Source organism: Astyanax mexicanus, chromosome 8 (assembly GCF_023375975.1).
Source record: "Astyanax mexicanus isolate ESR-SI-001 chromosome 8, AstMex3_surface, whole genome shotgun sequence".
Lineage (NCBI taxonomy): Eukaryota > Metazoa > Chordata > Actinopteri > Characiformes > Acestrorhamphidae > Astyanax > Astyanax mexicanus.
Genome location: NC_064415.1, coordinates 42,700,566 through 42,726,255, shown reverse-complemented (window position 1 = coordinate 42,726,255; position 25,690 = coordinate 42,700,566). Strand labels below are relative to the sequence as shown.

General features: G+C 37.2%; 1 protein-coding gene across 1 annotated transcript; it reads left to right on the top strand.

Annotated features, from left to right (window-relative positions):
- The first annotated feature begins 172 nt into the window (after positions 1–172).
- LOC103039371 (uncharacterized) lies at positions 173–24,609 on the top strand. The gene is made up of 7 exons (XM_049483126.1): positions 173–278; positions 373–748; positions 11,634–11,767; positions 19,113–19,166; positions 22,423–22,728; positions 22,881–22,958; positions 24,217–24,609. The coding sequence occupies exons 1-7, from the start codon at positions 230–232 to the stop codon at positions 24,372–24,374; spliced, it is 1,155 nt and encodes a 384-aa protein (XP_049339083.1). The 5' UTR covers positions 173–229; the 3' UTR covers positions 24,375–24,609.
- The last annotated feature ends 1,081 nt before the right edge of the window (positions 24,610–25,690 follow it).

Here is a 25,690-nt window from a genome sequence, read left to right as displayed (position 1 = left end):
TTGAAAATGATTTCTAAATCATTTAATTGTATTCTGTTTTTATTTATTTTTTGCATAATGTCCCAACTTAATTGGAATTGGGGTTGTGCAATACTCTGCAAGTAGCTAATCCCCACCCCAGGAAATGACAGTGTTATTTTACAGTTGGAAACATTCTGCAGCACGTTCTGCAGTGCTCATGAAACCCTCAGTGTTGTGAACAGTTGAGGTGCATAGTATAGTGAAGAAAATGAAGCTGCTTATCATCATACATGTATTTATCTTTTCTCTGAGTGTGGGTAAGTACCGAACCAAAGAGAAGCTATTAACATTAACTACAGAACTAATTTAAAAAGGACTTTCAATGATTTTTTTATTTATTATCGATTGCAGAAACTGTGCTGGGACTGACATTGGAGCAACCTGAACTCTCCTGGACCAAGCCAGAAGGCAAAACTCTTTACATCGACTGCAAGGTCACTGATCTGGGAAGTGGCAATAATGTTCACTGGTACCAGCAGAAAGACGGTGAAGCTCTCAGAAGGATCCTGTATATCAATAATGGTGGCACTACCAAGACGCTCGATCCTAACCATCCAGAAAAAGACGATTTCACCATGTCAGAAGGCACCTATAAACTAAAGGTGAAAGCAGTGAAGAAGATCCACGCAGCAGTGTATTACTGCGCCTGCTGGGACGGCCACAGTGACAACAATTACTCACATCCTGTACAAGAACTCTGTCTGTTTGTTATCTTATCTAAAGAGCAGTAGAGCCTTACCGCTATGATACTTTTACCTTTTTAGCAAACATGTTTCATTCTCCATTTTTACTCCATTCAAAATAATTCATCATCAAAAATAATTCATTTTTTTATTTACCTTCAAAAACTATAATAAAGTATCTTATAAAAATGAGTACACTCCTTTTTTATAAATATTTTTATAAATATTTTATTATATCTTTTCATGGGACAAAACTGAAGCTATGACTCTATGATACAATGTAAAGTAGTCAGTGTACAGCTTATATAATTTGCTGTGTCCTTAAAATAACTCAACTCACAGCCATTAATGTTTAAACCACCGGCAACGAAAGTGAGTTCACTAGAGCTTCATATGTTGCCACTGAATCCTCTTCCACATAAGTTAATAGGGTGAAGCTGGGTGTAATTTAGTCTCAGTATAAATATATACACCTGTTCTGTGAAGGCCTTGGTGGTTTGTTAGAGAACACTAGTGAACAAACAGCATCATAAAGACCAAGAAACTCACCAGACAGGCCAGAGATAAAGCTGTAGAGAAGTTTAAAGCAGGGTTAGGTTATAAAAACATATCCCAAGCGTTGGGCATTCCAAGGAGCGCTGTTCAATCAATCATCCAAAAATAGAGAAAGTATTCTACAAGTGCAAACCTACCAAGACATGGCTGTCCACCAAACTGACAGATAGAACAAGAAAAGAGCACTGGTCAGAAAAGCAGCCAAGAGGTCCATGGTCACTCTGGAGGAGCTGCAGAAATCCACAGCTCAGGTGGAAGCCACAAGTGAAACGTGGTGGTGGTAGCATCATGCTGTGGGGATGCCTTTCTTCAGCAGGGACAGGGAAGTTGGTCAGAGATGATGAAAAGATGGATGAGGCTAAATACAGGGCGAGACTGGGACGGAGATTTAAGACAATGACAATGAGTCTAAACATACAGAACTACAGTGGAATAGTTTAGATCAAATAATATTTATATGAATGATTCAGTCAAAGTCCTGGCCTAAATACCAGTGAGCTTCTGTGAATTACTCTACATTCAACCCAGCTGAGCTTGAGCTGTTTTGTAAAGAAGAATGATAAAAAATCTCAGTCTCTAGATGTACAAAGCTGGTCGAGACAAACCCCAAAAGTCTTATAGCTGTAATTGCAGTAAAAGATAGCTCTACTAAGTATTAATATAGGAGGGCTGAATACTTTTACACGTCAAACTTTAAGATGTTTAAACTTTGAAAACCACGCGTCATTTATGTTCCACTTCATAATTACTGTGTGTGGTACTTTGTGTTTGTCTATAACTTAAAATCACAAAACACAAGAAGAAAAAAAAAGGTTTGTGGTTGTAAAGTGAGAAAATGTGAAAAAGTTCAAGGGGTATGAATACTTTTGCAAGACACTGTACCCTTGCCACTACTACTACTAAAACAATTACTATTAGTATTGCTACCAATGCTAATGCTACCACTACCACCACTACATTAATTAGTACTACAAATGCCAACACTACTATTGGTTCAACTACCAAAGCAACTACCACAATTACTTTGAATACATTAAAATATTACTAATGTCACTTAGTCTAATCATATTTAATACTAGCTTCAAAGGATGTCAAGCTCCACCTCAGGAAATGACATCATTATTTTACAGCTGTGGCATTTCTTTCTTTCTTTCTTTTTTCATTCTGGCCTTCATGCAGATATATGTATCTGTGTATCTCAGAGAGCTGCACTGAGCACACATGTTACTCTACAACATAATGAAGCTGCTGATCACCATATATGCTCTTCTGTTCTGTTTGAGTACAGGTATGTAGCCATGTCAAATCATTATAAATATAAATCAATCAAATGCCTCAATTGAAAATATAAAAAGCTTTTGAGTGAATTTGAGTGAATATTTGTTTATAGAAACTGTGCTGGGACAGACTGTGGAGCAACCTGACCTCTCCTGGACAAAGCAAGAGGGTAAAAGCGCTTACATCACCTGTAAAATAACTGGACTTTCAGGAGGCAGCTACGTCCACTGGTACCAACATAAAGACGGTGAAGGTCCCAAAAGGATCCTGTATGTAAAAAAAGATGGAACTGGCCTTCTGTATGATCCAAACCACCCTGATAGAGAAGACTTCTCTGTTTCGACCGGCTACAATGATCTAAAAGTGCAGTCAGTGAAGAAGAGCCATTCAGCCGTGTATTACTGTGCCTGCTGGGTGGGACCACAGTGACAGTAATAACTGACATCCTGTACACAAACTCTGACTGTACAATCATAAGCACAGGTGCACAGCATTATAAAGTATTTTATTTAATTGAGATGTTAATTCTCACAATTTCAACTTCATACATTATTGTGTAGCAGACCCTACCTAAAAATACACTTGTTGTCAAATAAATAATTATGTTAGCTGGGCATAGTGCCAGGGATGATGATCCTGGCATTGTTTCTCATTGGTCCTGTATTCAGGACCTTACTGCCCTTGGTGGAGGGGTTGTTTATCCCAACATGAAGGAGGACGGTACCGGAGAAGCCACTGGGCAACATCCAGGACATGTGGCAATACCCTTAGTTTGTACCAGAGACGTTCCCATTCATTCAATAAAAACGAAGCCAAAATCTTCCTCCATGTTGGTGATCCTGAAACCCGAGTCTGTGCAGTAGAGACCAGAGGAGGGAGAAAGACTGTGGAGAGACAGCCTACTCATTTAAATAACCCCGCCCCTGAGGGCTGCCTCCACAAAGCTATACACAGTCTATGGTCCCACCCATACAGTCATTGGTCCCACCCCGGCTAGGTGTAACCCAGCCCTTTTACACACCAATAACCACACCTTTTTTGAATAGAGCTGAATAACGTTGAAAAAAAACTAATTCTGTGGGGATATAAAAATTAAACAATATAAGCAGAGGTTACACTAGCTGTTACATTTAAATAATGGAGGTAGAATTGCAGTATATTGGGAAAAAAACGTGATTGAAAGTTGTCTGTTTTGCCATTAAAACCTATGGGAATGGGTGGGGTTACACAGCTTTCTGAAACCGAACAGCAGGGGGCGCCCGACCTGTGGTGGCTTCTCTTTTGAGAGACAATACTCTGTCCAGCTGTACACAGTCTATGGTTTGTACCAATCCAAAGACAGGATGCAAATGAAAGTCAGTTTTATTTGTCAATACAAAAAAAAAAATCTAAGACAGTGAAACACTAAGACTAAAAATAAAGACAATAAAACAAAGGACTAACCAAGTCTAACAAACAAGCCAAATAAACAAACAAAAAAAAACTAGAAAATAAATAGGCACAAACTCATCAGGATTGTAGCTCAAACTAATTCAGAAATCGAACATCAAGATGGTTAAACACAACCGTGTCAAAAGCCTAACAGATTATAAGGGAAAACATGGGATACATATACATAGGCACAAACAAAAAACACCTGGAGAAGATAACAAGGGGGCAGGGTTACAAATAAGACAAGTGGGAGCTGAAAGAGCACATAACTAGGAACTCAAACAAGAACACAAGACAGGAACAGAAAGAACCAAAAAAAGAACAAACACCACAAATAAATACAAATAAATAACATAATTGTAACATAATAAGACACATTAAAATGCCTATCAATAAAGTAGAGCATAGATTGAGCCCAAAAAACTCATTCTGATTGTACCCGAGCACGTTCTGTCCAAGCCCTGTCCAAATGCTCAGGTTGCTGCAAACGAATAATGCTATTGAACACATTAATTTAGAGGTGGAGGAGCTTGAGTGTGTGCACTGCAAAGGTCAGTGCTGTGTGATTACAACATTCTAATACAGGGGTGTCCAAACTATGGCCCGCAGGCCATTTGCGGCCCGTTTTCTTTTTTGGAGCGGCCCGCAACGTATTTTAGAAATAGAATGAAAGTTGGCCTGCTGTTAAGCAGGTTTTTATAATGTGAGATTCAAAGTTTGAACGCTAGGTGTCAGAAACGGACAAAAGAGTCTAAAAGCGGAGAGAGTGTGCATTTCTAGCGCAGAAAAACAGGGCAAGTGTCTAAAAGCGGAGAGGGTGCGCATTTCTAGCGCAGAAAAATGGGGCAAAGAGTCTAAAAGTGGAGAGGGTGCGCATTTCTAGCACAGAAAAATGGGGCAAAGAGTCTAAAAGTGGAGAGGGTGCGCATTTCTAGCGCAGAAAAACGAGGCAAAGAGTCTAAAAGCGGAGAGAGTGTGCATTTCTAGCGCATAAAAACAGGGCAAGTGTCTAAAAGCGGAGAGGGTTAGCATTTCTAGCACAGAAAAACGGGGCAAAGAGTCTAAAAGCAGAGAGAGTGCGCATTTCTAGCTCAGAAAAACGAGGCAAAGAGTCTAAAAGCGGAGAGAGTGTGCATTTCTAGCACAGAAAAACAGGGCAAAGAGTCTAAAAGCGGAGAGGGTGCGCATTTCTAGCACAGAAAAATGGGGCAAAGAGTCTAAAAGTGGAGAGGGTGCGCATTTCTAGCGCAGAAAAATGGGGCAAAGAGTCTAAAAGCGGAGAGGGAGCATTTCTAGCGCAGAAAAACAGCACAAAGAGTCTAAAAGCGAAGAGGGTGCGCATTTCTAGCGCAGAAAAACGGGGCAAAGAGTCTAAAAGCGGAGAGAGTGCGCATTTCTAGCGCAGAAAAACGGGGCAAAGAGTCTAAAAGCGGAGAGAGTGCGCATTTCTAGCGCAGAAAAACGGGCCAAAGAGTCTAAAAGTTGCCGTAATTAAGGAGTTATTATTAAGAGACATCATGAAATGAAACATCAGTTTGAAAACTCTTAGTTTACACAACACTGTCAAAGATAGATAAAGATAGTAAGTCAAGTAAAATGGTGTGTAAATGAAATAATCAGGAAAAAAAGTATTATTTAAAGTGGTATATTTCATTATTTGTTTTATTACAGAGTCTTTGGCCCGTGACTTCAAATATATTTCTCCTTCTGGCCCCCAGCAAAAAAAAAGTTTGGACACCCCTGATCTAATACATGCAAGTTTTTTTTTAATGATTACAATGTGATGTGTTACTTTAATATAATATTGTGATAATCATGCCATAGCTTTGTATAAACAAAAAAAAATATCATTAAAATGTATGCCTATTGTGTTATTGGCGAACCATTGCTTTTTGGCAATTTTTGTTGGTATAGCTTACATTTTATAATGTTTTATAGATACTCTGGTATGCATTTTTGGGTAAAGTTCAGAAAATATACAAAAATAAAACTATCAAATTTTGAGAGTTGCTTTACCCTGTGGGGTCAAATGTATTAACACTGTGAATTTTGCTGTGAACCCAGCTAGTAGTGGTAGCCTCCAGTTACAGCAGTTGGTTGAGGAAATTCTGGCACCAAATATTGAAAATGAAAAGCTTCTAAAGAGTTTCAATTAGTGTTCTACAGTCACATGTGCTAATCGGGGCTAGTGCACATAGCCAGGGTGTTGAGGGTGTGCTATTTTCACTCAGTGCAAAGAGACACTCTGTAATAGATACCAGTGAAAAAGGTCTAGAAATGTGGCTACCGTTGAGTTTGTTATTGATAACAGAAACTGTACTGGGAGTGAAGGTGGAGCAAAGTGTTCTCTTTTGGATGAAACCAGAGGGTCAAAGTGCTTATTTCAACTGCAAAGTGACTGGACTGACTAAAATAAATAATATTCACTGGTATCAACAGAAACATGGTGAGGCTATGAAAAGCATTTTATACGCAGACAGCAACAGAGTGGTCCTTAACAGTAAACACCCTGATGCTAAAGACTTTAGCGTGCAGAAAGACTCCTACAGTTTAAAGTTGCAAACTCTGAAGAAGAGCCATTCAGCAGTGTATTACTGCTCCTGCTGGGATGGCCACAGTGATACTGATTACTGTATATCCTGTACACAAACTCTGACTGTATGCCACACACACAAAAGAAGAAGATTTATCAAGTTCTCTACACAATAACAACTATAACTTTTAAAAGAGAAAGATTGTGAACAAACTTTAAGTTGGAGGTGTGGAGTATGGTGCTAAGGTTTTTCAAGTGGTTAGTCAGGTGTTGTTAATTGGTTGCTAAGGTTTTCCAAGCGGTTATTCCAGTTTTGTTAATTGGATGCTAGTCAATTCTTATCATTTCTAAATTGGTTGCTAAGATGTTGTTAAGTTGTCACAAGGTGGTTGCGATCATTTCTGTGGTAGTTGGTAAGCTATTACAGGTGTTAAGTAAGGTGTTGCTAGGCAGGTGCTACGGTATACCAAGTGAATGCTAAGGTGTAGTTAAGTGTTTCTATCATATCTCTGTGTGTGTCTGTGTGAAGTGTGGTAAGTGTGTGTGAAGTTTGGTGAGTGTTTATGGAGTGTGTGGTGTGTGTGTGTGGCGTATGGGGTGTGTGTGAAGCGTGGGGTGTGTGTAGAGTATGATGAGTGTGTGGTGTGGGTTCTGTCGTGGGTGGGGTGTGGGGTGTGTGTGTCTGTGGAGTGTGTGTGTGGGGTGAGTGTGTGTGGATTGTGCGTGTGAGGTGTGTGTGTGGAGTGTATGTTGAGTGTGGTAAGTGTGTGGAGTGTATTTTCGAGTGTGATGAGTGTGTGGTGTGGGTTCTGTCGTGGGTGGGATGTGTGTAGTGTGGGGTGTGTGTGTGTGAGAGTGGAGTGTGGGGTGAGTGTGTGTGGGGTGTGTGTGTGGAGAGTATGTGGAGTGTGGTAAGTGTGGGGTGTGTGTAGTGTGTGTGTGGGGTGAGTGTGTGTGTGGGGTGTGTGTGTGTGTGGGTTGAGTGTGTGTGTGGGGTGTGTGTGTGTGGAGTGTGGTGAGTGTGTGGTGTGGGTTCTGTCGTGGATGGGGTGTGTGTAGTGTGTGTGTGGGGTGTGTGTGTGTGTGGAGTGTGGTGAGTGTGTGGTGTGGGGTCTGTCGTGGATGGGGTGTGTGTAGTGTGTGTGTGTGTGGAGTGTGGTGAGTGTGTGGTGTGGGGTCTGTCGTGGATGGGGTGTGTGTAGTGTGTGTGTGGGGTGAGTGTGTGTGTGGGGTGTGTGTGTGTGGGTTGAGTGTGTGTGTGGGGTGTGTGTGGAGTGTGGTGAGTGTGTGGTGTGGGTTCTGTCGTGGATGGGGTGTGTGTAGTGTGTGTGTGTGGGGTGAGTGTGGGTGGAGTGTATTTTGGACCAGATGTACAAGCAGTTCTACGTGTCTGCCAATTTTCACAGTTCTAGCTAAAAAACTGTGAACTGCAGAGCAGTTTGAAAAAAAAATCTAAAGTTTGGACACCTTTAATGAGACCCTATGGAAAAAGTCAGATTAGAAAAGCACAAGCATATTCTGCACTCAAGTTCTACCATGCTGTAAAGTTTCCCGGTTTAAGCTGGAAAACTGTAGGAGGTAAAAACTGTTTACAGAATGTGAGGAAAATAACATGATTTTGAAGAACAGTAAGTTGGTTCTCCACGGCAACTTTAATACTTAATGTTATGGTCTGAATCAGCACATTAATATTACATTACATTACATTACATACATTGATACAGTCATATGAAAAAGTTTGGGCACCCCTATTAATCTTAATCATTTTTAGTTCTAAATATTTGGGTGTTTGCTAAAGCCATTTCAGTTTGATATATCTAATAACTGATGGACACAGTAATATTTCAGGATTGAAATGAGGTTTATTGTACTAACAGAAAATGTGCAATATGCATTAAACCAAAATTTGAGCGGTGCAAAAGTATGGGCACCCTTATCATTTTATTGATTTAAATACTCCTAAACCATCATCAGTACATAGTCTGCTTTTTACTGACTTACTGAAGCACAAAATTGGTTTGGTAACCTCATTGAGCTTTGAACTTCATAGCCATATATTTCACATTTAATTAAATGTAGGCGACTTAAAGTAAACTAGAAATCAATCCTAATTTAAAGACAAGCATTAACTTTATCGTGTGCAAAATTAATGTCATTCTTGGTTTTCATTAAAGACTCTGTTATGTTTGAATTTGACTGGTTGGTGTTGGGAGTTTAGGCTCTGGAAGACTGAATCTAATTGGTTGGTGTTGGTGTAAGGTTCTGGTAGACTGATTCTGATTGGTTGGAGTTGGGGTTTAGTCTCTTGGTGTTGAAGCTCTGGTAGACCGAATTTGCATCTCTGCTTCTTGGATCCAGGCTCTGATAAACTGAATCTGATTGGTTGGAGTTGGGTTCAATGTTCTGGTGGTCTTGACTCATACTGATGATCTGATTTTCTGCTGGATCATTTTCATGAATCTGTTGACAAAATCACAAAGTAAGATTAAAATATATGTAGTGCAGAACAGTTAAAGATTTAAATTATAGTGATCTTTTTACTTACTATTTCATTTGTTTCTGTTCGTCTACTGGTGATGGGAGAGTCTGCAAAAAAAGAGAAAACATCAGTTATAGATATTATTCTGTTCATTTATTCTCCACTAGAGGAAGACTGTGGCATCATCTAGCTGTGAGGAACCGTTACAGAGCTTCTCTTATTTAGGACAGAGCAGGAGACACAGGAGGAACTTCAGGGCATGTTCATACAGTGCCTTACCAAAGTATTAACCCACCTTAAATGTGTCTTTTTTTGCCACAATTCAGGCTTCAAACATTAAGATATGAAATTGTAATTTTTTGTGAAGAATCAACGACAAGTGGGACACAATCGTGAAGTGGAACAAAATGTATTGGATATTTAAATCTTTTTTTTAGAAATAAAAAAACTGAAAAGTGGGGTGTGCAATATTATTCAGCCCCTTTACTTTCAGTGCAGCAAACTCACTCCAGAAGTTCAGTGAGGATCTCTGAATGAACCAATGTTGACCTAAATGACTGATGATGATAAATAGAATCCACCTGTGTGTAATCAAGTCTCTGTATAAATGCAGCTGCTCTGTGACAGTCTCAGAGTTCTGTTTAAAGCGCAGAGAGCATCATGAAGACCAAGGAACACACCAAGCAGGTCTGAGATACTGTTGTGCAGACATTTAAAGCCAGATTTGGAAACAAAAAGATTTCCCAAGCTTTAAACATCTCAAGGAGCATCTCATGTGCAAGAGATCATATTCAAATGGAAATCTGCTAATCTACTAAGACCCGGCCGTCCCTCTAAACTTTCAGCTCAAACAAGGAGAAAACTGATCAGAGATGCAGCCAAGAGGCCCATGATCACTCTGGATGAACTGCAGAGATCTACAGCTGAGGTGGAAGAATCTGTCCATAGGACAACAATCAGTTGTACACTGCACAAATCTGGCCTTTATGGAAGAGTGGCAAGAAGAAAGCCATTTCTCAAAGATATCCATGAAAAGTCTTGTTTAAAGTTCGCCACAAGTCACCTGGGAGACACACCAAACATGTGGAAGAAGGTTCTCTGGTCAGTTAAAACCAAAATGGAACTTTCTGGCCACAATGCAAAACGTTATGTTTGGCGTAAAAGCAACACAGCTGATTACCCTGAACACACCATCCCCACTTTCATGGTGGTGGCAGCATCATGGTTTGGGTCTGCTTTTCTTCAGCAGGGACAGGAAAGATGGTTAAAATTGATGGCAAGATGGATGGAGCCAAATACAGGAAGGAGCATTAGTTAGATCATTTTAAATAACTACAGTACCTTTAGTTTCGGAGCATCTCAGTTTGTAGAAGATCAGTGTCAATCCTCCAATCAGCACCAGAACCACACAGACACTCACAGTGATGATAATGATGATGATGGTGGAACCTGGAGCTAGAAAGAACAGATCATGATGAAGTTGAACCAGTAACAAGGTGTGGAGTCTAAAGTTCTGAAGTTCTGCCCGATCACATTTAACATCATTATAGAATATAGAAAGAGAGGGTTCTGGGTAATGACTGAGTTCTTACTGGATTTTTCTTCATCAGAGATGGTCACTGTTGGTGCTGCTGGTGTTTGGAAAGCTGTGATTGGTCCAGTTTCTGGTGTTTCTTTTAACCCTTTATATTTTTATAGTTAAAAATCAGTACAATAGAAATGTAAACCATCATCAGTACATAGTCTGATTAGAAGTTTTTACCTGAATGTTCTTCATCAGAGGTGGGTGTTGTTGGTACGGTTGATGTTCTTCTGTAGATCACTGCTGGTGGTTGAAGAGTTGTGCTTAATCTTGATTCTGTTTTTATACAGTAAAACATGACAAAATATATAAAATAACGTTTAAAATCACTCACTATTACAATTGTCGGTATATGTATATATTAGTAGTGTCAATCGATAAAAATATTAAAACCTAATTAATCGTAAAAAATATTCTGTGATAACTGATTAATTAATTGCAACTATTTTTCCTAAGATGCAAGTATTCATAGTAGATATTGTCAGGTGCAGCAAGGAAAGATGAGGAGAGCGGAGGAGAGGCAGGGGGGATTAACGGACACTGGACAGAGGACTGGACAGGGGACAGGGACAGACATTGGATTGAGGATGGGAACTTGGACTGTACAGGGGACGTGAAGAGAGACTGGACATGGGGTTGAACAGGGAAAGGAAACTGGACAGGGAATGGGGACTGAACAGTAGACAGGACAGGAGACGGAGACTTGACGGGAGACTGGACAGGGCACAGAGACCCGATATTGGACACGAATGGAGTCTGAACAGGGGATTGGACGGTGGATGTGAACGGGGACAGGACACTAGACAGGACAGGAGACTGGACATTGGGTTGTATGCTGGACAGAGACTGGACATTAGATTGGACAGTGGGCACAAACAGAGACTGGATGTTGGACTGGACTGGGACCTCTGCGACAGACTGGGACTGACACAAACACGATGACAGGGACAGGAACGGAAAAACCACCAGGGACATGTACAGGAACACAGACAGACACAGCAACCATGACAGGGAGAGTTATAGGGACAAACATAGATGGGTGCCCAGGACTGGCATATGTCTGTGGGATAGTTCTCTGGGGGAGAGGTCAGGAGGCCTGGGGCCAAACAAAGTTCTAGGAGTGGGAACAGGGGAGTGCGGCGTTTCAGCCATGGGCATCACGAAGAGTGGCGTCTCAGCCGCGGACATCAAAAACATGAGCACAGGTGGGAAACAGGGCAGGGACGTAATAGATATTTAAATGTAAATAAAAGAATGAATGTAAGAAATGTAAAATGCAATTATATTTATATTAGTGGTTTCAGTTAAAATACTAGTATATACTTGTATGTTTGAGGAGATACAGTGCAACAGCATTCTTTTTTTAATTCCATATTTTGTCACATTACAACCACATACATAAATATATTTCATTGGAATTTAATGTGAAAGACCAACACAAAGTGGTATACAATTGTGAAGTGGAAAGAAAATTCTGTATAATTATTATTTTTTTTTACAAATAAAAAATTGAAATGTGTGGTTTGCAAAAGTACTTAGCATCTCTGAGTGCAACCAATTGAATTCAGAAGTTGCCTGATGGCTGCTAATGACTAAAAAGAGTCAACCTGTGTGTAATCAAATATCAGTACAATTACAGCTGCTCTGTGACGACCTCAGAGGTTGGTTAAGAGAATATTGGGGAGTAAACAGCATCATGAAGTCCAAAGAACTTACATCCTGAACAAGGAGAGCACAGATCAGAGACACAGCCAAGAGGCCCATGGTGACTCTGGACGAAATGCAGAGATCTACAGCTCAGGTAAGGGAATCTGTCCATAGGACTAGGGTTGCAACGGTATGAGATTTTCACGGTATGATAACCGTCTCAGAAAATACCGCGGTATCACGGTTATCACGGGATCACAGTTTGTTACATATATTATTAAACTGACCCTTAAAGAAATTACAACAAAGGTTTTTTGTTCAATTAACTATTTATTGTAGAAACCTGGAACAACTATATAGATAATGTCTCCTTTAAAAAAATAAACTGTACACCATTAGGTGAAGGAAACCAGGTTTTTCCACTACTCTTAAGGGCATTAAGAGTGTATATAAATAAATATATAATATATATATATATATATATATATATATATATATATATACCCACACATACACACACACGTTACACACATTACATGTCCTCTAAGAAATAAAGATCCTGTATTTAAAATATTCAGTACAATTATTTAAGTTTAAATTATTTAATATCTGATGAACTGAGACTGGGTCAGTGTCTGATCAACAACTGTTGTAAACGTCCGTTTTACTGCCAAGTTGGTATATAACCAGATACTGCAGAAAGAGGGGATTTATTTCTGACATGATCCTCACAATAGAGATTTCTATTTTAAGGCTTTCACACCGAGTCTGCTTTTAACTTATGAAAAACAGGCACGTCAGAATTTGAAAATGAACGCATGTAAATGAATGGCGTCTTTCACATCCAGTCCGGCCAGGACCTTTACACGGACACGTGAATCCGTCGCAGCACGCACTTCACGCCTGTACCTGCGTGCCCAAATTTCGGATAACTCTGTGCTTTTGCGGGCGATTACCGCATGGGTTGTGCACGACTACAAAGAGGTTTTATTTAGGTTCAGATTAAAATTATAAACTAAACACATACTTTGCGCTGCACGGCGGGGTGGTGTTCTCAGAGATGGGAGAACAGGTTTGACGGATGTCCACCTTTAGCTGTGACTTTACGGCCACATTGATTATAAATCGGATAACCATCCTCTGGTGCGTTCGGCGGGTCTCCGAAATAGTCCCACACTGCTGATTTTAGTTTAGCCTTTTTTTAGGCGGACGGAGATTTGTTTAGTCTGATGCACTTTCTGCTGTTCTCACCGCTGTGTGCTGAGGAGCTGAAGCGGAGCAGAGTTGCGCATGCGCGGGTGAGTTTCTCCGCTGGCTTGCGTTTTACCGGTAATAAGCAAACACACACGGTATGATAACCGTGCATTTTAATACCATGGTATACCATGAAACCGGTTACCACTGCAACCCTACATAGGACAACTATTAGTACACAAATGTGGTCTTTATGGAAGAGTGGCTAGAAGAGAGCTGGACCTGTAGAACTTGCTCTTAGGTCCCAATGGAGTTCCAACTGCTCCATAAATGCTGGATTGGAGATAAATCTGGAGACCGGGCAGGACAAAGAAGTGCTGCAATCTAGTGGAGACATACCTGTATTCCTGGGAAACCCTTGCTGTGTGTAAGTTCAAAAGGTACACTGTCCCCAAAAAGCCTTTTAGTGGGGCAGTGGGGGAAGCAGTTTGTAGCACTTTTGTGGCAAAACCATATCTTGCACCCTGCCAACAGTTTATTTTCACGATTTCCAACTTCGTCATTTTAGTAGCAGTGCTTGTGAATATATCTATGCTGATGGGTGTGGTGGTCTGGAAATTAGGTGTGTTCAGGTGTTGCTATCGTGCTGTGTTGCTATCTTGGCACAGCTGCATCACTGACTGAATACAACCTAGAGAGACGTCAACAGTCGTTCATTGCTGTCTTGGCAACACAAGCACGACTCAAGTGCACAAACACAACTTTAAATCAACAATAAACAGAATACTAAATAAAGTAACATTGGTGTTTCCATAAATGAGCTGCTGGAGCACCTTCAAAGCGTGAACGACCAGGTCAGTTTCCAGGTTGGTGCACCATTAAAATAGCAATCTGTCAAAGTCAGAGCACATCTGGCTCTTAAAGGGAATGGCAAGGATGCTGATTGGTTAATTTTAAGTTATGCCCAAAACACACTCATGATTAATTAAGAAAATTAGTACATGCCTTTTCTGCTTTTCAAGCCACACAAGCTGTACTTTTCCCATCGTTACGATAGCAAAGACACTCTGACACTCTCTAAATCAAGCTGCATGCTGTGCTTATCAGGTGACTGGTTCTATTAAATACACCAATAAGTATCATAAAACTGTAAAGTATCTTACCAAAAACCTGCAGATGAGTCTTTGTGAAGAAAGAGTCGTAACTCACTGACACTCCTCCCTCCCCCATTGCACAGTAATAAACTCCTCCATCATCTTCTCTCAACTCTCTGATTCTCAAGCTGACAACTCTAGATCCTCTGTCCTCAGAGATGGAGAATCTGCCTTTCTGCCCTTCTGAGGTTCGGATCACTTCCGTTAAAGACTTACGATCCAGTTTATCAAAGGACTTTGTGCTTCTCAGAAACTCCTCTTGATAGAAACAGTTGAGGGTGACGTTCTCTCCCAGATAACCAATCACAGTCTTTGGTCTCCGACAACATGGATCTGTCAATCAAACACAATCATTTATCTTATCCACCCATTATAAACGACAATACATCCACAGAATATTTGAAAAATGTGTGATATCATGAATGATTTAATTAATAACATAGTATCACCTGTTCTCACTCTCAGGTTCACAGTGTGATTCCACACTCCAGTCTCTCCACACTGATATAATCCAGCATCTTCTAAACGCAGATCTTTGTAGATTACTGTAAGAACTTCAGCAGAGTCCACAAAAGAAAGTCTGCCTTCATGAATCCATCTGTCCTGAGTTTTTACATGGACACACTGCTCTGTTCTGTCTTTACAAAAATATATATCAGATCCTGTGTACTGAAAATGTTTACAGAAGATCGTGAGTCTGCCTCTTGAGTAGCCAATCACATTGAAGCAGTCCACTGGACCTGCCAATCAGAGTGAAGATTCTCTCATTTCTACAGTTCAGCTTCTAAACATCTGCAGTGCAGAATCTTCTTCATAACTGTTGTGTCAAATAATCTTTAATTTACACAGAAATAAAGTCTTCAAACTGAAGTAGAGGAACTGACCTGAGATCAGGTAGAGGGTGAAGATGAGAAGGATCTTCATACTGAGAAAAACTGAGAGTCCAGTCCACTGTCTTATCTATCAGAGTTCGGTCAGGTCTTCGTAAAGTGTATATATAAGTGTGTATATGTGTCTTCGTCGTCTCTTCTGTATGGTTTCTTTGCTGGTTACTCAGGAAGAGTCTAAAGTGTCTAAACTTGTCTACTTCTTCCAGCATCACTGACCACATACCAGTTTAAACTCAGGATATAATGTAATAGTTTCTGTGAGGTTATGGTTGACTATATTTTTAGACTGCTGAAAGTCCCTGACTGTTAAAATTTACACTCAGACATTTCAGTTACACTGAAGCAGGTTGAACTACTAACTATCTTCCACTCTTGTTTGACCAACTACTAATAACATCAGCTAATTCACATTAGATATGCAGTTTAAAGGTAAGGGTGTATCACCCCATTAAAAGAGTGTTGGAGAGACTGGTGTAGGACATGGACTTGACACGCCCTGGCCTGCCGGCGGGCCAGAAATATGTCATAATTAATATCTGGCTATGTTTATGATTAATTATAGGTTCAATATAGACACCCAATATGTCATTTTAAAGCTTAGAATCTCTGCTTTTCAGTTATCTAGCATGCATGGCACAGCAATTAGCTGTATGTCTTTTCATAAAATAAACATTTAGGGTGAAATATGCCTCGTTTATTAGAATTATGATTCATAATTTCCATATTTGCATTTTTCGTACATCCATATTTGATCCAATGCAGACATGTTACACATCATTCGAACTGTCTGCCCCACCGGATTACGGAACAGTAAAACATTTTACTGTAGGATGAACAGTTCCTGAATTAGAGCCAAAATAGTGCTTATACTTTTTCAAATATGTGTCGGCCGACTCTGTCAGCCAATCAGGTGGCAAGTTCTGCAGGGAGAGAGGAGAGGTGGGGGCTGTTACTCCAGACTGAGAGAGAGCAGAGCTGACTGCTGGGGGAAAGGAGGTGGCTTTTAAAGAAACAGTGCACAATATCTCTTCTTTAGGAGTAGAATATACAAAAACACCTTCTTTACTGCAAAATAATTTATAAAATAAGTAGTTTTTATTCTTATAAAGTGTTCAGTCCTTTGGAGAAAGAAAGTACAATTCCAGGTTTAAATCTCTATAATATCTAACCAGTGAAAGGGAGCAGTTTATAATTTTACATGGTGATTCTAAACACATTATAGCAAAATAAAGGGCTGCAAAAACACTTCATTCATTTAAATATTTCATTTTATGGATCTGAAAATAATCTTATTTTGCTTCAGTGGTCTTCCTCAGGACACCTTCAGTGGTGACCCTGATATCTCTTTAGATGTTTCAGAAGTATTTTAGACTGAGTTGTTGGAGCAACATGTAGCCATGTCACTAGTCCTTAAGACTTATATATTTGATAGAGATGCTGTGGCATAAACTTAAACAGGCAGTACGGACGATGATGCTGAAGCTATTCTTACACATGTTGAAGGCCTCTGAAACTCAGGGGGATTTTACACTTCCCTTGCTTGATTAAATTCATAGTACACAGTACAAGACAACAAACAAGGTGCACAGACAATAAGTACAATAAAATGCAGACAATAAATACAGTATGTACTTAGTGCAGCTTTTAATATGTGTAGAGAATATGTAATTGAGTCCATTTTAATGATCTGTACATGAGCCATCATCTGTGCAGCATGCAGCTTGGCTTAGGGCATGTCAGGGTGTCTTTGCTATCATAACACACAAATGTCATGTACTAATTTTCTTAATCTTTTAATGTGCAACATATGCACACCCTCTAATGCACGACAAGATGAAACATCTTAGCAATAGGTATTTCTCATTTAACTTGTTTTTGATCATCGTACATCCTTATATCATTTTTACTTTTTGAATAAAAGCCCTTTTTGAATCACTACCCCTCTAATGCACACATTGGTCAAAAATGACCCGCATTCATTTTCTGTGTTAATTCATGTATGGCTCTCTCCCATACAGCCTTTCCTTGTGTAAAAGTGAGTGAATAGTTAAACAACGCACAGTGCATCTGCAGCAAGATGATGATGTAGGTCTTTGGAGCTGGTCTGTGGGTTGACTATGACTGTTCTCATCATCCTTCTCCTCTGCTTTTCTGAGATTTTTCTTGTTCTGCCACTACGGGTCTTAACTAGAACTAGAGTTTTTGGTCTTCCATTTTCTCACTATGTTCCTCAAAGTGGAAACTGACAGCTAAAATCTCTGAGATAGCTTTTTATGTCCTTCCCCTAAACCATGATGTTAAACAGTATTTGTTTTCAGGTCATTTGAGAGTTTTGTTTTGAGGCTCCAATTTTGCCACTCTTTAGAGAAGATGCAAAGAGGAGAAAAACTTGTGTTGTGTCTTCTTGTCTCTTGTGGACTCCTCTTTGGGTGTTCTTGGAAGGCTGTTGTTTCTTGAAATAAAACTCAGTGCACACTTCCCTCTTAACTGGAATAAAATATTTATTTCAATCAGAAGCAAAGTGTGGGAGAGAGTCAATTCTCGGTGTCCCAGGTTTTCTCTCTCTCCCAGTCTTGTGGTCTAAACCATTTAAATAGTCCCTCACAGTCACTCCTATAGCTCTCATACCTAAAGAATTCCAACCACCCTATTTACAGCTTTACCATATATGTAAATATGACCTTTTGAGAAGCGGCATGTTGTTTACCTGAAACCACATGTGACATGCCAATCATGTATAGAAATGGACTTCTCAGAAATAGTTTAGCTGGACACATGAACTTATCTGGGCTAAAGGCCTCACAAACAAGAAGTGACAAACATCCATAGTACAGAATACACCTCACTTGTGACCGGCCTCCTTAACTGTTTCTCATAATTGGATTTACCTGTGTATGTAGGTCAAGGGTCATTGAGCTTACCAGACAAATTTTGTTTATATTTTAATCATGAGTGCTAAAGGGATTCAAATTAATAAAACGACAAGAGCGCCCAAATGTATGCACCTGCCTAACTTTGTTTAATTTCGAATTATTGTACACTTTTTGTAAATCCTATAAACTTCATTTCACTTCTCATATATCACTGTGTTTTTCTGCTATATGATATATTTAACTGAAGTTGCTGATCTGAACAACCAATGATTTATAAAGAAAATTCATGAAATTATCAGAGGTGCCCAAACTTTTTTATACCACTTAATCTTGCTAGATGTGGTTTTGTCTCATGAGAGGATTGCTCCACCCACAGCTGAAATGTCAAACCTCATTTCTAACACTATTTTTACAGTACAAATACATGTCACATGTATATCAGACGTCATGTGATAAAATAAATGAATGAATGAACTTATGAGATGGTGTAATAAATGTATTTTTAACCCTGTCAGCATAATTTTACCCCTGTAAAATTACATTTTTGTTTTCACTAATGTATGTATTGTATTCGCATCCATGATGGATGTGTGTAAACCTATAGCCTCAAACTGTACAAGAAATTCATACATATTTAGAATTATTTCATTTAGTACTTAAAAAAAGCCCTGCAGAGCAGCAGCAGAGTCTTCACAGCTCCTAGTGGTTAGATGAAGATTCTGACAGAGGAACAGGTTTAGTTTGTATGAAGACTGATAAAGACTGATACTGGTGTTTTTGTTTCAGAATGATGTACTGTGGGAGAAGTGAAAGTCTTTGGATCAGGTACAAGACTTTATGTGACAGGTAAGAAAAATATCTAATATCTTTAAACTATTTTAGACACTGTTACTCTATTTTAACATGTTTACGCTATCATAAAATTAGACTATATCCTCGGTCTTAGTGCAGGAACTGTGTTAGATATATTTGTCAGAACAAAAAAAGGTTAAAAATTGGTGTAACATGGTTAATCTAATGTTTTAAGCCTATATTAATTAAACTCAAGGCAGGAACTTGTGTAGTAATTGCCTAATTCACATTACTTCGAATCAGTATCAGTATACATTGTTGCATTAATCAAAGGGATCATCTGAAAAATACCAGATAAAGGTCGCAATGTTAATTAATGAATGTAACTTCTGATTTGTTTATTCTTTTTTACATAAATAACATTAAAATTAAAAAGTAATCATTAACACCAACAATAGTAATCCTAGTCTATAGGCTTTATGTAGTGTTGATGTTAAACTATATAGAACTATTAAAACATCTAAATTAATAACTTAACACAGTGATAAAATGTTAATTTACAGTATACAAACTGTACACATCGTACCACAGAATTACAACATAGTCAACATTTTCACTGTAGCTCATTCATTTGGTCTTACACTCTATAGAAAATATGCAGACAACAAAAATTAATAATGTTTTTCATGTGCATCTGTTTTTATAAACACCACACACAATTATTTGCATTTAAATGCAACTGTAAAAAAACTGACCAATAATAAACCAATAATACACCAACTGCATGAAAACAAAGTTTTGCAAAAATAATAAAAAAATCGAAAATGATTTAAAGAACTTCAAAGCATGAGCAAGATTTAAGCGCTGAACAGGACATAAATATAAGGCTAAATATTAACAATAATTTTTGCAACGTATGTAAATAGTATCAAATTGCTATAAAAAATAAATAAACTGTACACCTTCCAATTTGATGGCATAATTATGAATAAATACTGAATTAATTATAAAGAAAAAGTAAAACATTCCTCAAACTGTGCTATAAATGTTACAGGACACATATTCTATTTATTTATTTATTTTCCCAGATATGTTAAATTCAGAAAGTTAGTGTCAGTGAAAGTTAGAGTCAGTGTTAGATTGCATGTCACCTAGAGGATGTATATTTATAGTAACTTATTGAGAAACACAATAATTAATATATAGAATAATTATACATTCTCATTACTGTATAACATACTATACAATAATTTAAAAAAGGGTTGACCAACTATATACATACTATAACAACTATAAACAACTATATACACTGTATAAACTGTATAAAACATTACAATAAGACAATATATTGGGCAGGTCTAAAATGTCATGAAAGCCAAAACTCATCGATATTTTTTTATCAGAAAACGGGAAACAAAGCATTATTTTTGAAGGTAATTTTAATGACAAACAATTCACCACAAGACTGTAGAGCAGGAGTCCCCAAACTTTGGCAATGTGCCTGCCACTTACACTTAACCCTCCATTAAATGTTTCATAGCCTGTAAGACATTTTTCATAAAATAATCAAAAGCAATGCAGCTCAACAATTAGTGAAGCCTATCATGTTGATTTACATGTTTGGATTTTCTCAGAATATTTCATTGTTTGATTTTAATCATGTATTCATGATGTGGATACACAAAGCTTTTTCAATAATATTGGAATAATTCTCTCAGACTCACAATAATAATAAAACCCAGCAAATACCCGTCATAATCTGTTTTTGCTGTTGTTGTTCCATCTTTGACATGTAAATTTAGATATTTAAAGTAGTCTTACTATAAAAATATAATAAAACTGTAATTAAATCATAATTATAATTATATTTAAAAGACAAAGATTTTAAACTGAGACCAAGTTAAAATTTCTGTGTTGATATTTAAGTTTTCTGTTAACCTTTTTTACTATCATTTAATACAACCTTTTTTAACATTAAAAATAAAACTGACACTTTTTCATCCACATTTTACTGTTGAAGGTCAGTAATGTGCCAGCTGGGGCCGGTCATGTGACTATACTATACCAGACCAGTCAAGGCGCTTAACCTAAAAATAGTGGTTTATTTTTCCAAATAATTTATAGTCACATCTAGAATTTGCAAGAAATAAAATAATAAAGGGTTTGGCCAACGGCCCCCTAGCAGAGAGCTGCAACTGTAGAGGTATAAATATACTGTTAAGAATCAAACCTAACAAAATATAAATGACCATTTTAATAGGTTGATTAAACAAAATGTTGTATTAAACAAAAGTTTATAAAATGTACTTTATATACAATAAGCATTCACTTCAACAAGATCAGTTTCTCTAATTTAACTATTATAGGTATATTTAGGTATACATTTAAGATTAACATTTCATTTTATTTTATAAACTACTGACAACATCTAGATTAAATTCCAAATAAAAATGTTGCGACTAAGAGCATTTATTTGCAGAAAATAAGAAATGGTAAATATAACAAAAAACATGCAGTGCTTTTCAAGTTCATACTCATAATGTTTAAAGAGTTCAGAAATCAGTATTTGGTGGAATAACCCTGATTTTTAGTTACAGTTTTCATGCGTCTTGGCATGTTCTCCTCCACCAGTCTTACACACTGCTTTTGAGTGACCTTATACCTCACCTTATTCAAATAGTTCAGCATTGTCCTCTTGATCACATTCCATAGGTTTTTTTTTTTATATACACAGCTCTGGAAAAAAGAAAGGGCCACCTAAAAATGATGAGTTTCTTTGATTTTATCAAATTGAAAACCTCTGGAATGTAATCAAGAGGAAAATGGATGATCACAAGCCATCAAACCAAACTTGAATTTTTGCATCAGGAGTGACATAAAATTATCCAAAAGCAGTGTGTAAGACTGGTGGAGGAGAACATGCCAAGACGCAAGAAAACTGTAATTAAAAAACAGGGTTATTCCACTAAATATTGATTTCTGAACTCTAAATATGAACTAGTTTTCTTTGCATTATTTAAGGTCTGAAAGCTCTGCGTCTTTTTTTTTTTTTTACCTCAGCCATTTCTCATTTTCTGCACATAAATGCTCTAAATGACAATATTTTTAATTGGAATTTTTGAGAAATGTTGTCCGTAGTTTATAGAATAAAACGACAATGTTTATTTTACTCAAACATAATGGTCTCTTAATTTTTTCCAGAGCTGTATATGTTTCCCACAGTCAAATCCTCTTTACAAATGAATTATGCATAACATGCTTAAATAAAGTATCAGTGTTTTAACTGATGATCATTCTGTTTTTGAGACAGACAAGAAAATCAAACCCCCTGAACTGGCTGCGTTCCCAATATCCCCCAGTGAAGGGAATGGGAAGCGAGCGCTGCTGTGTCAGGCCAGAGGCATGTATCCAGACCTGGTGAAGTTCATGTGGAAGGATCAAGCTGGGAATGAGGTGAAGCTGTCAGACACAGAGGAGCTGCTGGAGCAGAGAGACGAGGGTCAGGAGGTCAGAGTGACCAGCATGCTCATCATAGACCAACAGAAAGCACGATCTAACACCTTCACCTGCTCCGTCCAACATGAGGATAAAGTCGACAACATCAAAATCCCAGCAGGTAACCAAAGTTAGATTAAATTAATTTAATACATAAACATTGTTAATAGAACATTCAAAGATTAGAATATTAATATTAAACAGATACATGTATTTTTCTACTGTCTAGTGTTGAGTTTCTAATCGCAGTACTAAATGTTGTGTCCTTTTTAGATAAAGCTGTGGATGCCTCTGACCATGGTTCTGTTCCATCCTGCCCACCCCCAAAACAAGAAGAAGAAGAGAAATATGGTAAAAAAAAAAAAAAGCAACAACAAAAAAACCTATTCTACTATATTTTATTCATAAATGTTACACTGCTTCTTCTCTCAGCGTACTCCAGCAGAAAGTCGTAAAATCTTTGTGAAAATTAAAGTTTTAAACATTTCAGGTCAAGTCAAGAGGCTTTTATTGTCATCACATCTGAGTACAGGTACACAGTGTAATTAAATTATGGTGCAACATAGAACAAAAATTCAATATAGACAACATAAAGGGCAAATATGTGCAACATAAACTTACAACACTACAACACATACAATAAATACAACAGAAAAAAACAGTGGCATTATAATACAGTACAGACTAAAAGCATGCATGGTGAGGATAAGATGCAGAGATATGCAACATCCTGTAACATATACAGCTCTGTAAAGAAAAAAGAGAACACTTCAAAATGATCAGTTTCTCTGATTTAACTATTTATAGGTATATATTTGAGTAAAATTAACATTATTCTATAAACCACTGGCAACATTTCTCCCAAGTTATAAATACAAATATTATCATTTAGAGCAATATTTTGCAGAAAATGAGAAATGGTCAAAAATAAACAAAAATATGCAGTGCATTTGAACCTTTAATAATGCAAAGAAAAACAGTTCATATTCATTTAGAAAGAACAATGTTAATGTTTTAAGAGTTTAGAAATCAATATTTGGTGGAATTTCTATGGTTTTTAATAACAGCTTTCATGCATCTCGGCATGATCTCCACAAGTCTTCCACACTGCTTTTGCTAGAAAAAGGACCTTCTTTAATGAGAAGAAAAGAATGTTCCCCAACTCTGAGGACTGTTTTCAGCAGGACAGTGCTCAATTTCACACACATAAATCGATCAATGTGTGGATAAAGGACCATCAGATTAAGACAGTGTCATGACCAGCCCATTCTCCAAACCTGAACCCCTTTGAAAACCTCTGGAATATAATCAAGAGGAAGATAGATGATCACAAGCCATCAAACAAAGCTAAACTGCTTGAATGTCACATAAGGTCACGCAAAAGCAGTGTGAAAGACTGGTGGAGAGACACATGAAAGCTGTGATTAAAAATCTGGATTATTCTATCAATAATTGATTCTGAACTCTTCCTTAGATAAAACTTATTATTGTTGTTTGTAAATGAATATGAACTTTCTCTTTGCATTATTTGATTATGGCATGTTCAAAACTGATGAATAAATATATCAGCACAAAACAAACAGAATTATTGTTTCTCTCTTCTCTACAGGTTCGTTTGAGCTCATCCGTCAGCTGAACCTGTTCAATCTGACCTATGTATCTCTGCTTGTGAAGAACGTGTTGTATTTTGGTGGTTTGTGTTTCTTACTGTACAAGAGGAGAGACAGAACCATTACAGGCAGTCCAACACCAAACCAGGGAAAATGAAGGGGTGCTATTTTAAACATGTATTTCTTTGTTTTCTTCCTTTTTGGTTTGTTAAGATTTTGTTTCAGCAGTAAAGCAGCTGATTCTTTAAATGTGTAATGGTGTGTTACACAATGTTAAAATATACCTGTAAAAAAAAAAAAAAAAACTTTTTTTTACCTTATAAGTCATTTGAACATTTGAACATTTGAAAATAAACATAAAAAATTAACCAGTCAAATTATTCTGATTCTTGTTTCCAAATAACGGCAAAAAAGAATATTTTTTTTGCTTGCTTTAATTCTAATTTTAATTTTTGATTGTTTATTTAAAAAAAATCTTTCAAAGAAATGTATTTACCCCCTTGTCACATTTTTTAATGTATATAATAATTGAAGTCTCAATTTACATGTATTTTGTCCAGTTTTTTATTTTTTGCCAATTCATATTTTGCAAAAAATAATAAAAAATATAAGAAAATTAATCTGTACTTTCTCTTAGGTATTTTGTCATTTTTCTGTCACTATATAAGTTCCCTCTATGGCATGATTAGTATTTGAATCAGTAAACTTTATTATCACACTCATTTGCTACAATTAGCTTTAATCATAATCATGTGTTTAGTTATTCTTTTAATTTTGAGATGAACACATGTGTTATAACATATGTTTTTTTTTTTTTTTTTTTAAAGAATTTAAAGGTACAAAGCTAAACAACACCAGGACAACACCATCCTGTACTTTTCAGTAATCATTTATTCATAATATTTTTACACTGGAAAAAAGAAAAAAATATTAATTCGGTAAATTTTTCTGTCATTGAGAAAACACTGAGAAAAAAAAACTAGATACATTTTATATTCTAAATGCCTCATGTCTGAAATAGGCAGATAACTAAATAATAATAATTTAAATAAATAATTCATTACACACACATTAATAACAGTGACATTAAAATGATTCTTGTTCCTGAGAAAGTTGATGTATTTGAGTTTGAATTTGGGTTGCATGTTATTATTGAAGATAATAATAAAAAAAACAATACAAAACAATAATGTAATGCAGAGTCTGATCCAAAGCTAACTCAGGCAACAAAAATTAAATACTAACATTAACATACAGAAATTCAGACTTCTGACCTAGAAAAGTGTTACACTACATGCTATTCATGCACTTTCTATGAAGCCTGTGTTTATAAGGCATTATAAATGCAATTATAACTCATTACAACTTGGTGATGATGCACTATTTAAGCATAATTATAAACTCTCATTGTAATGGCTTCATAATGTTTTTGTAATTAAATAATGAACCTGTTATAACACAAGCATTAAAATA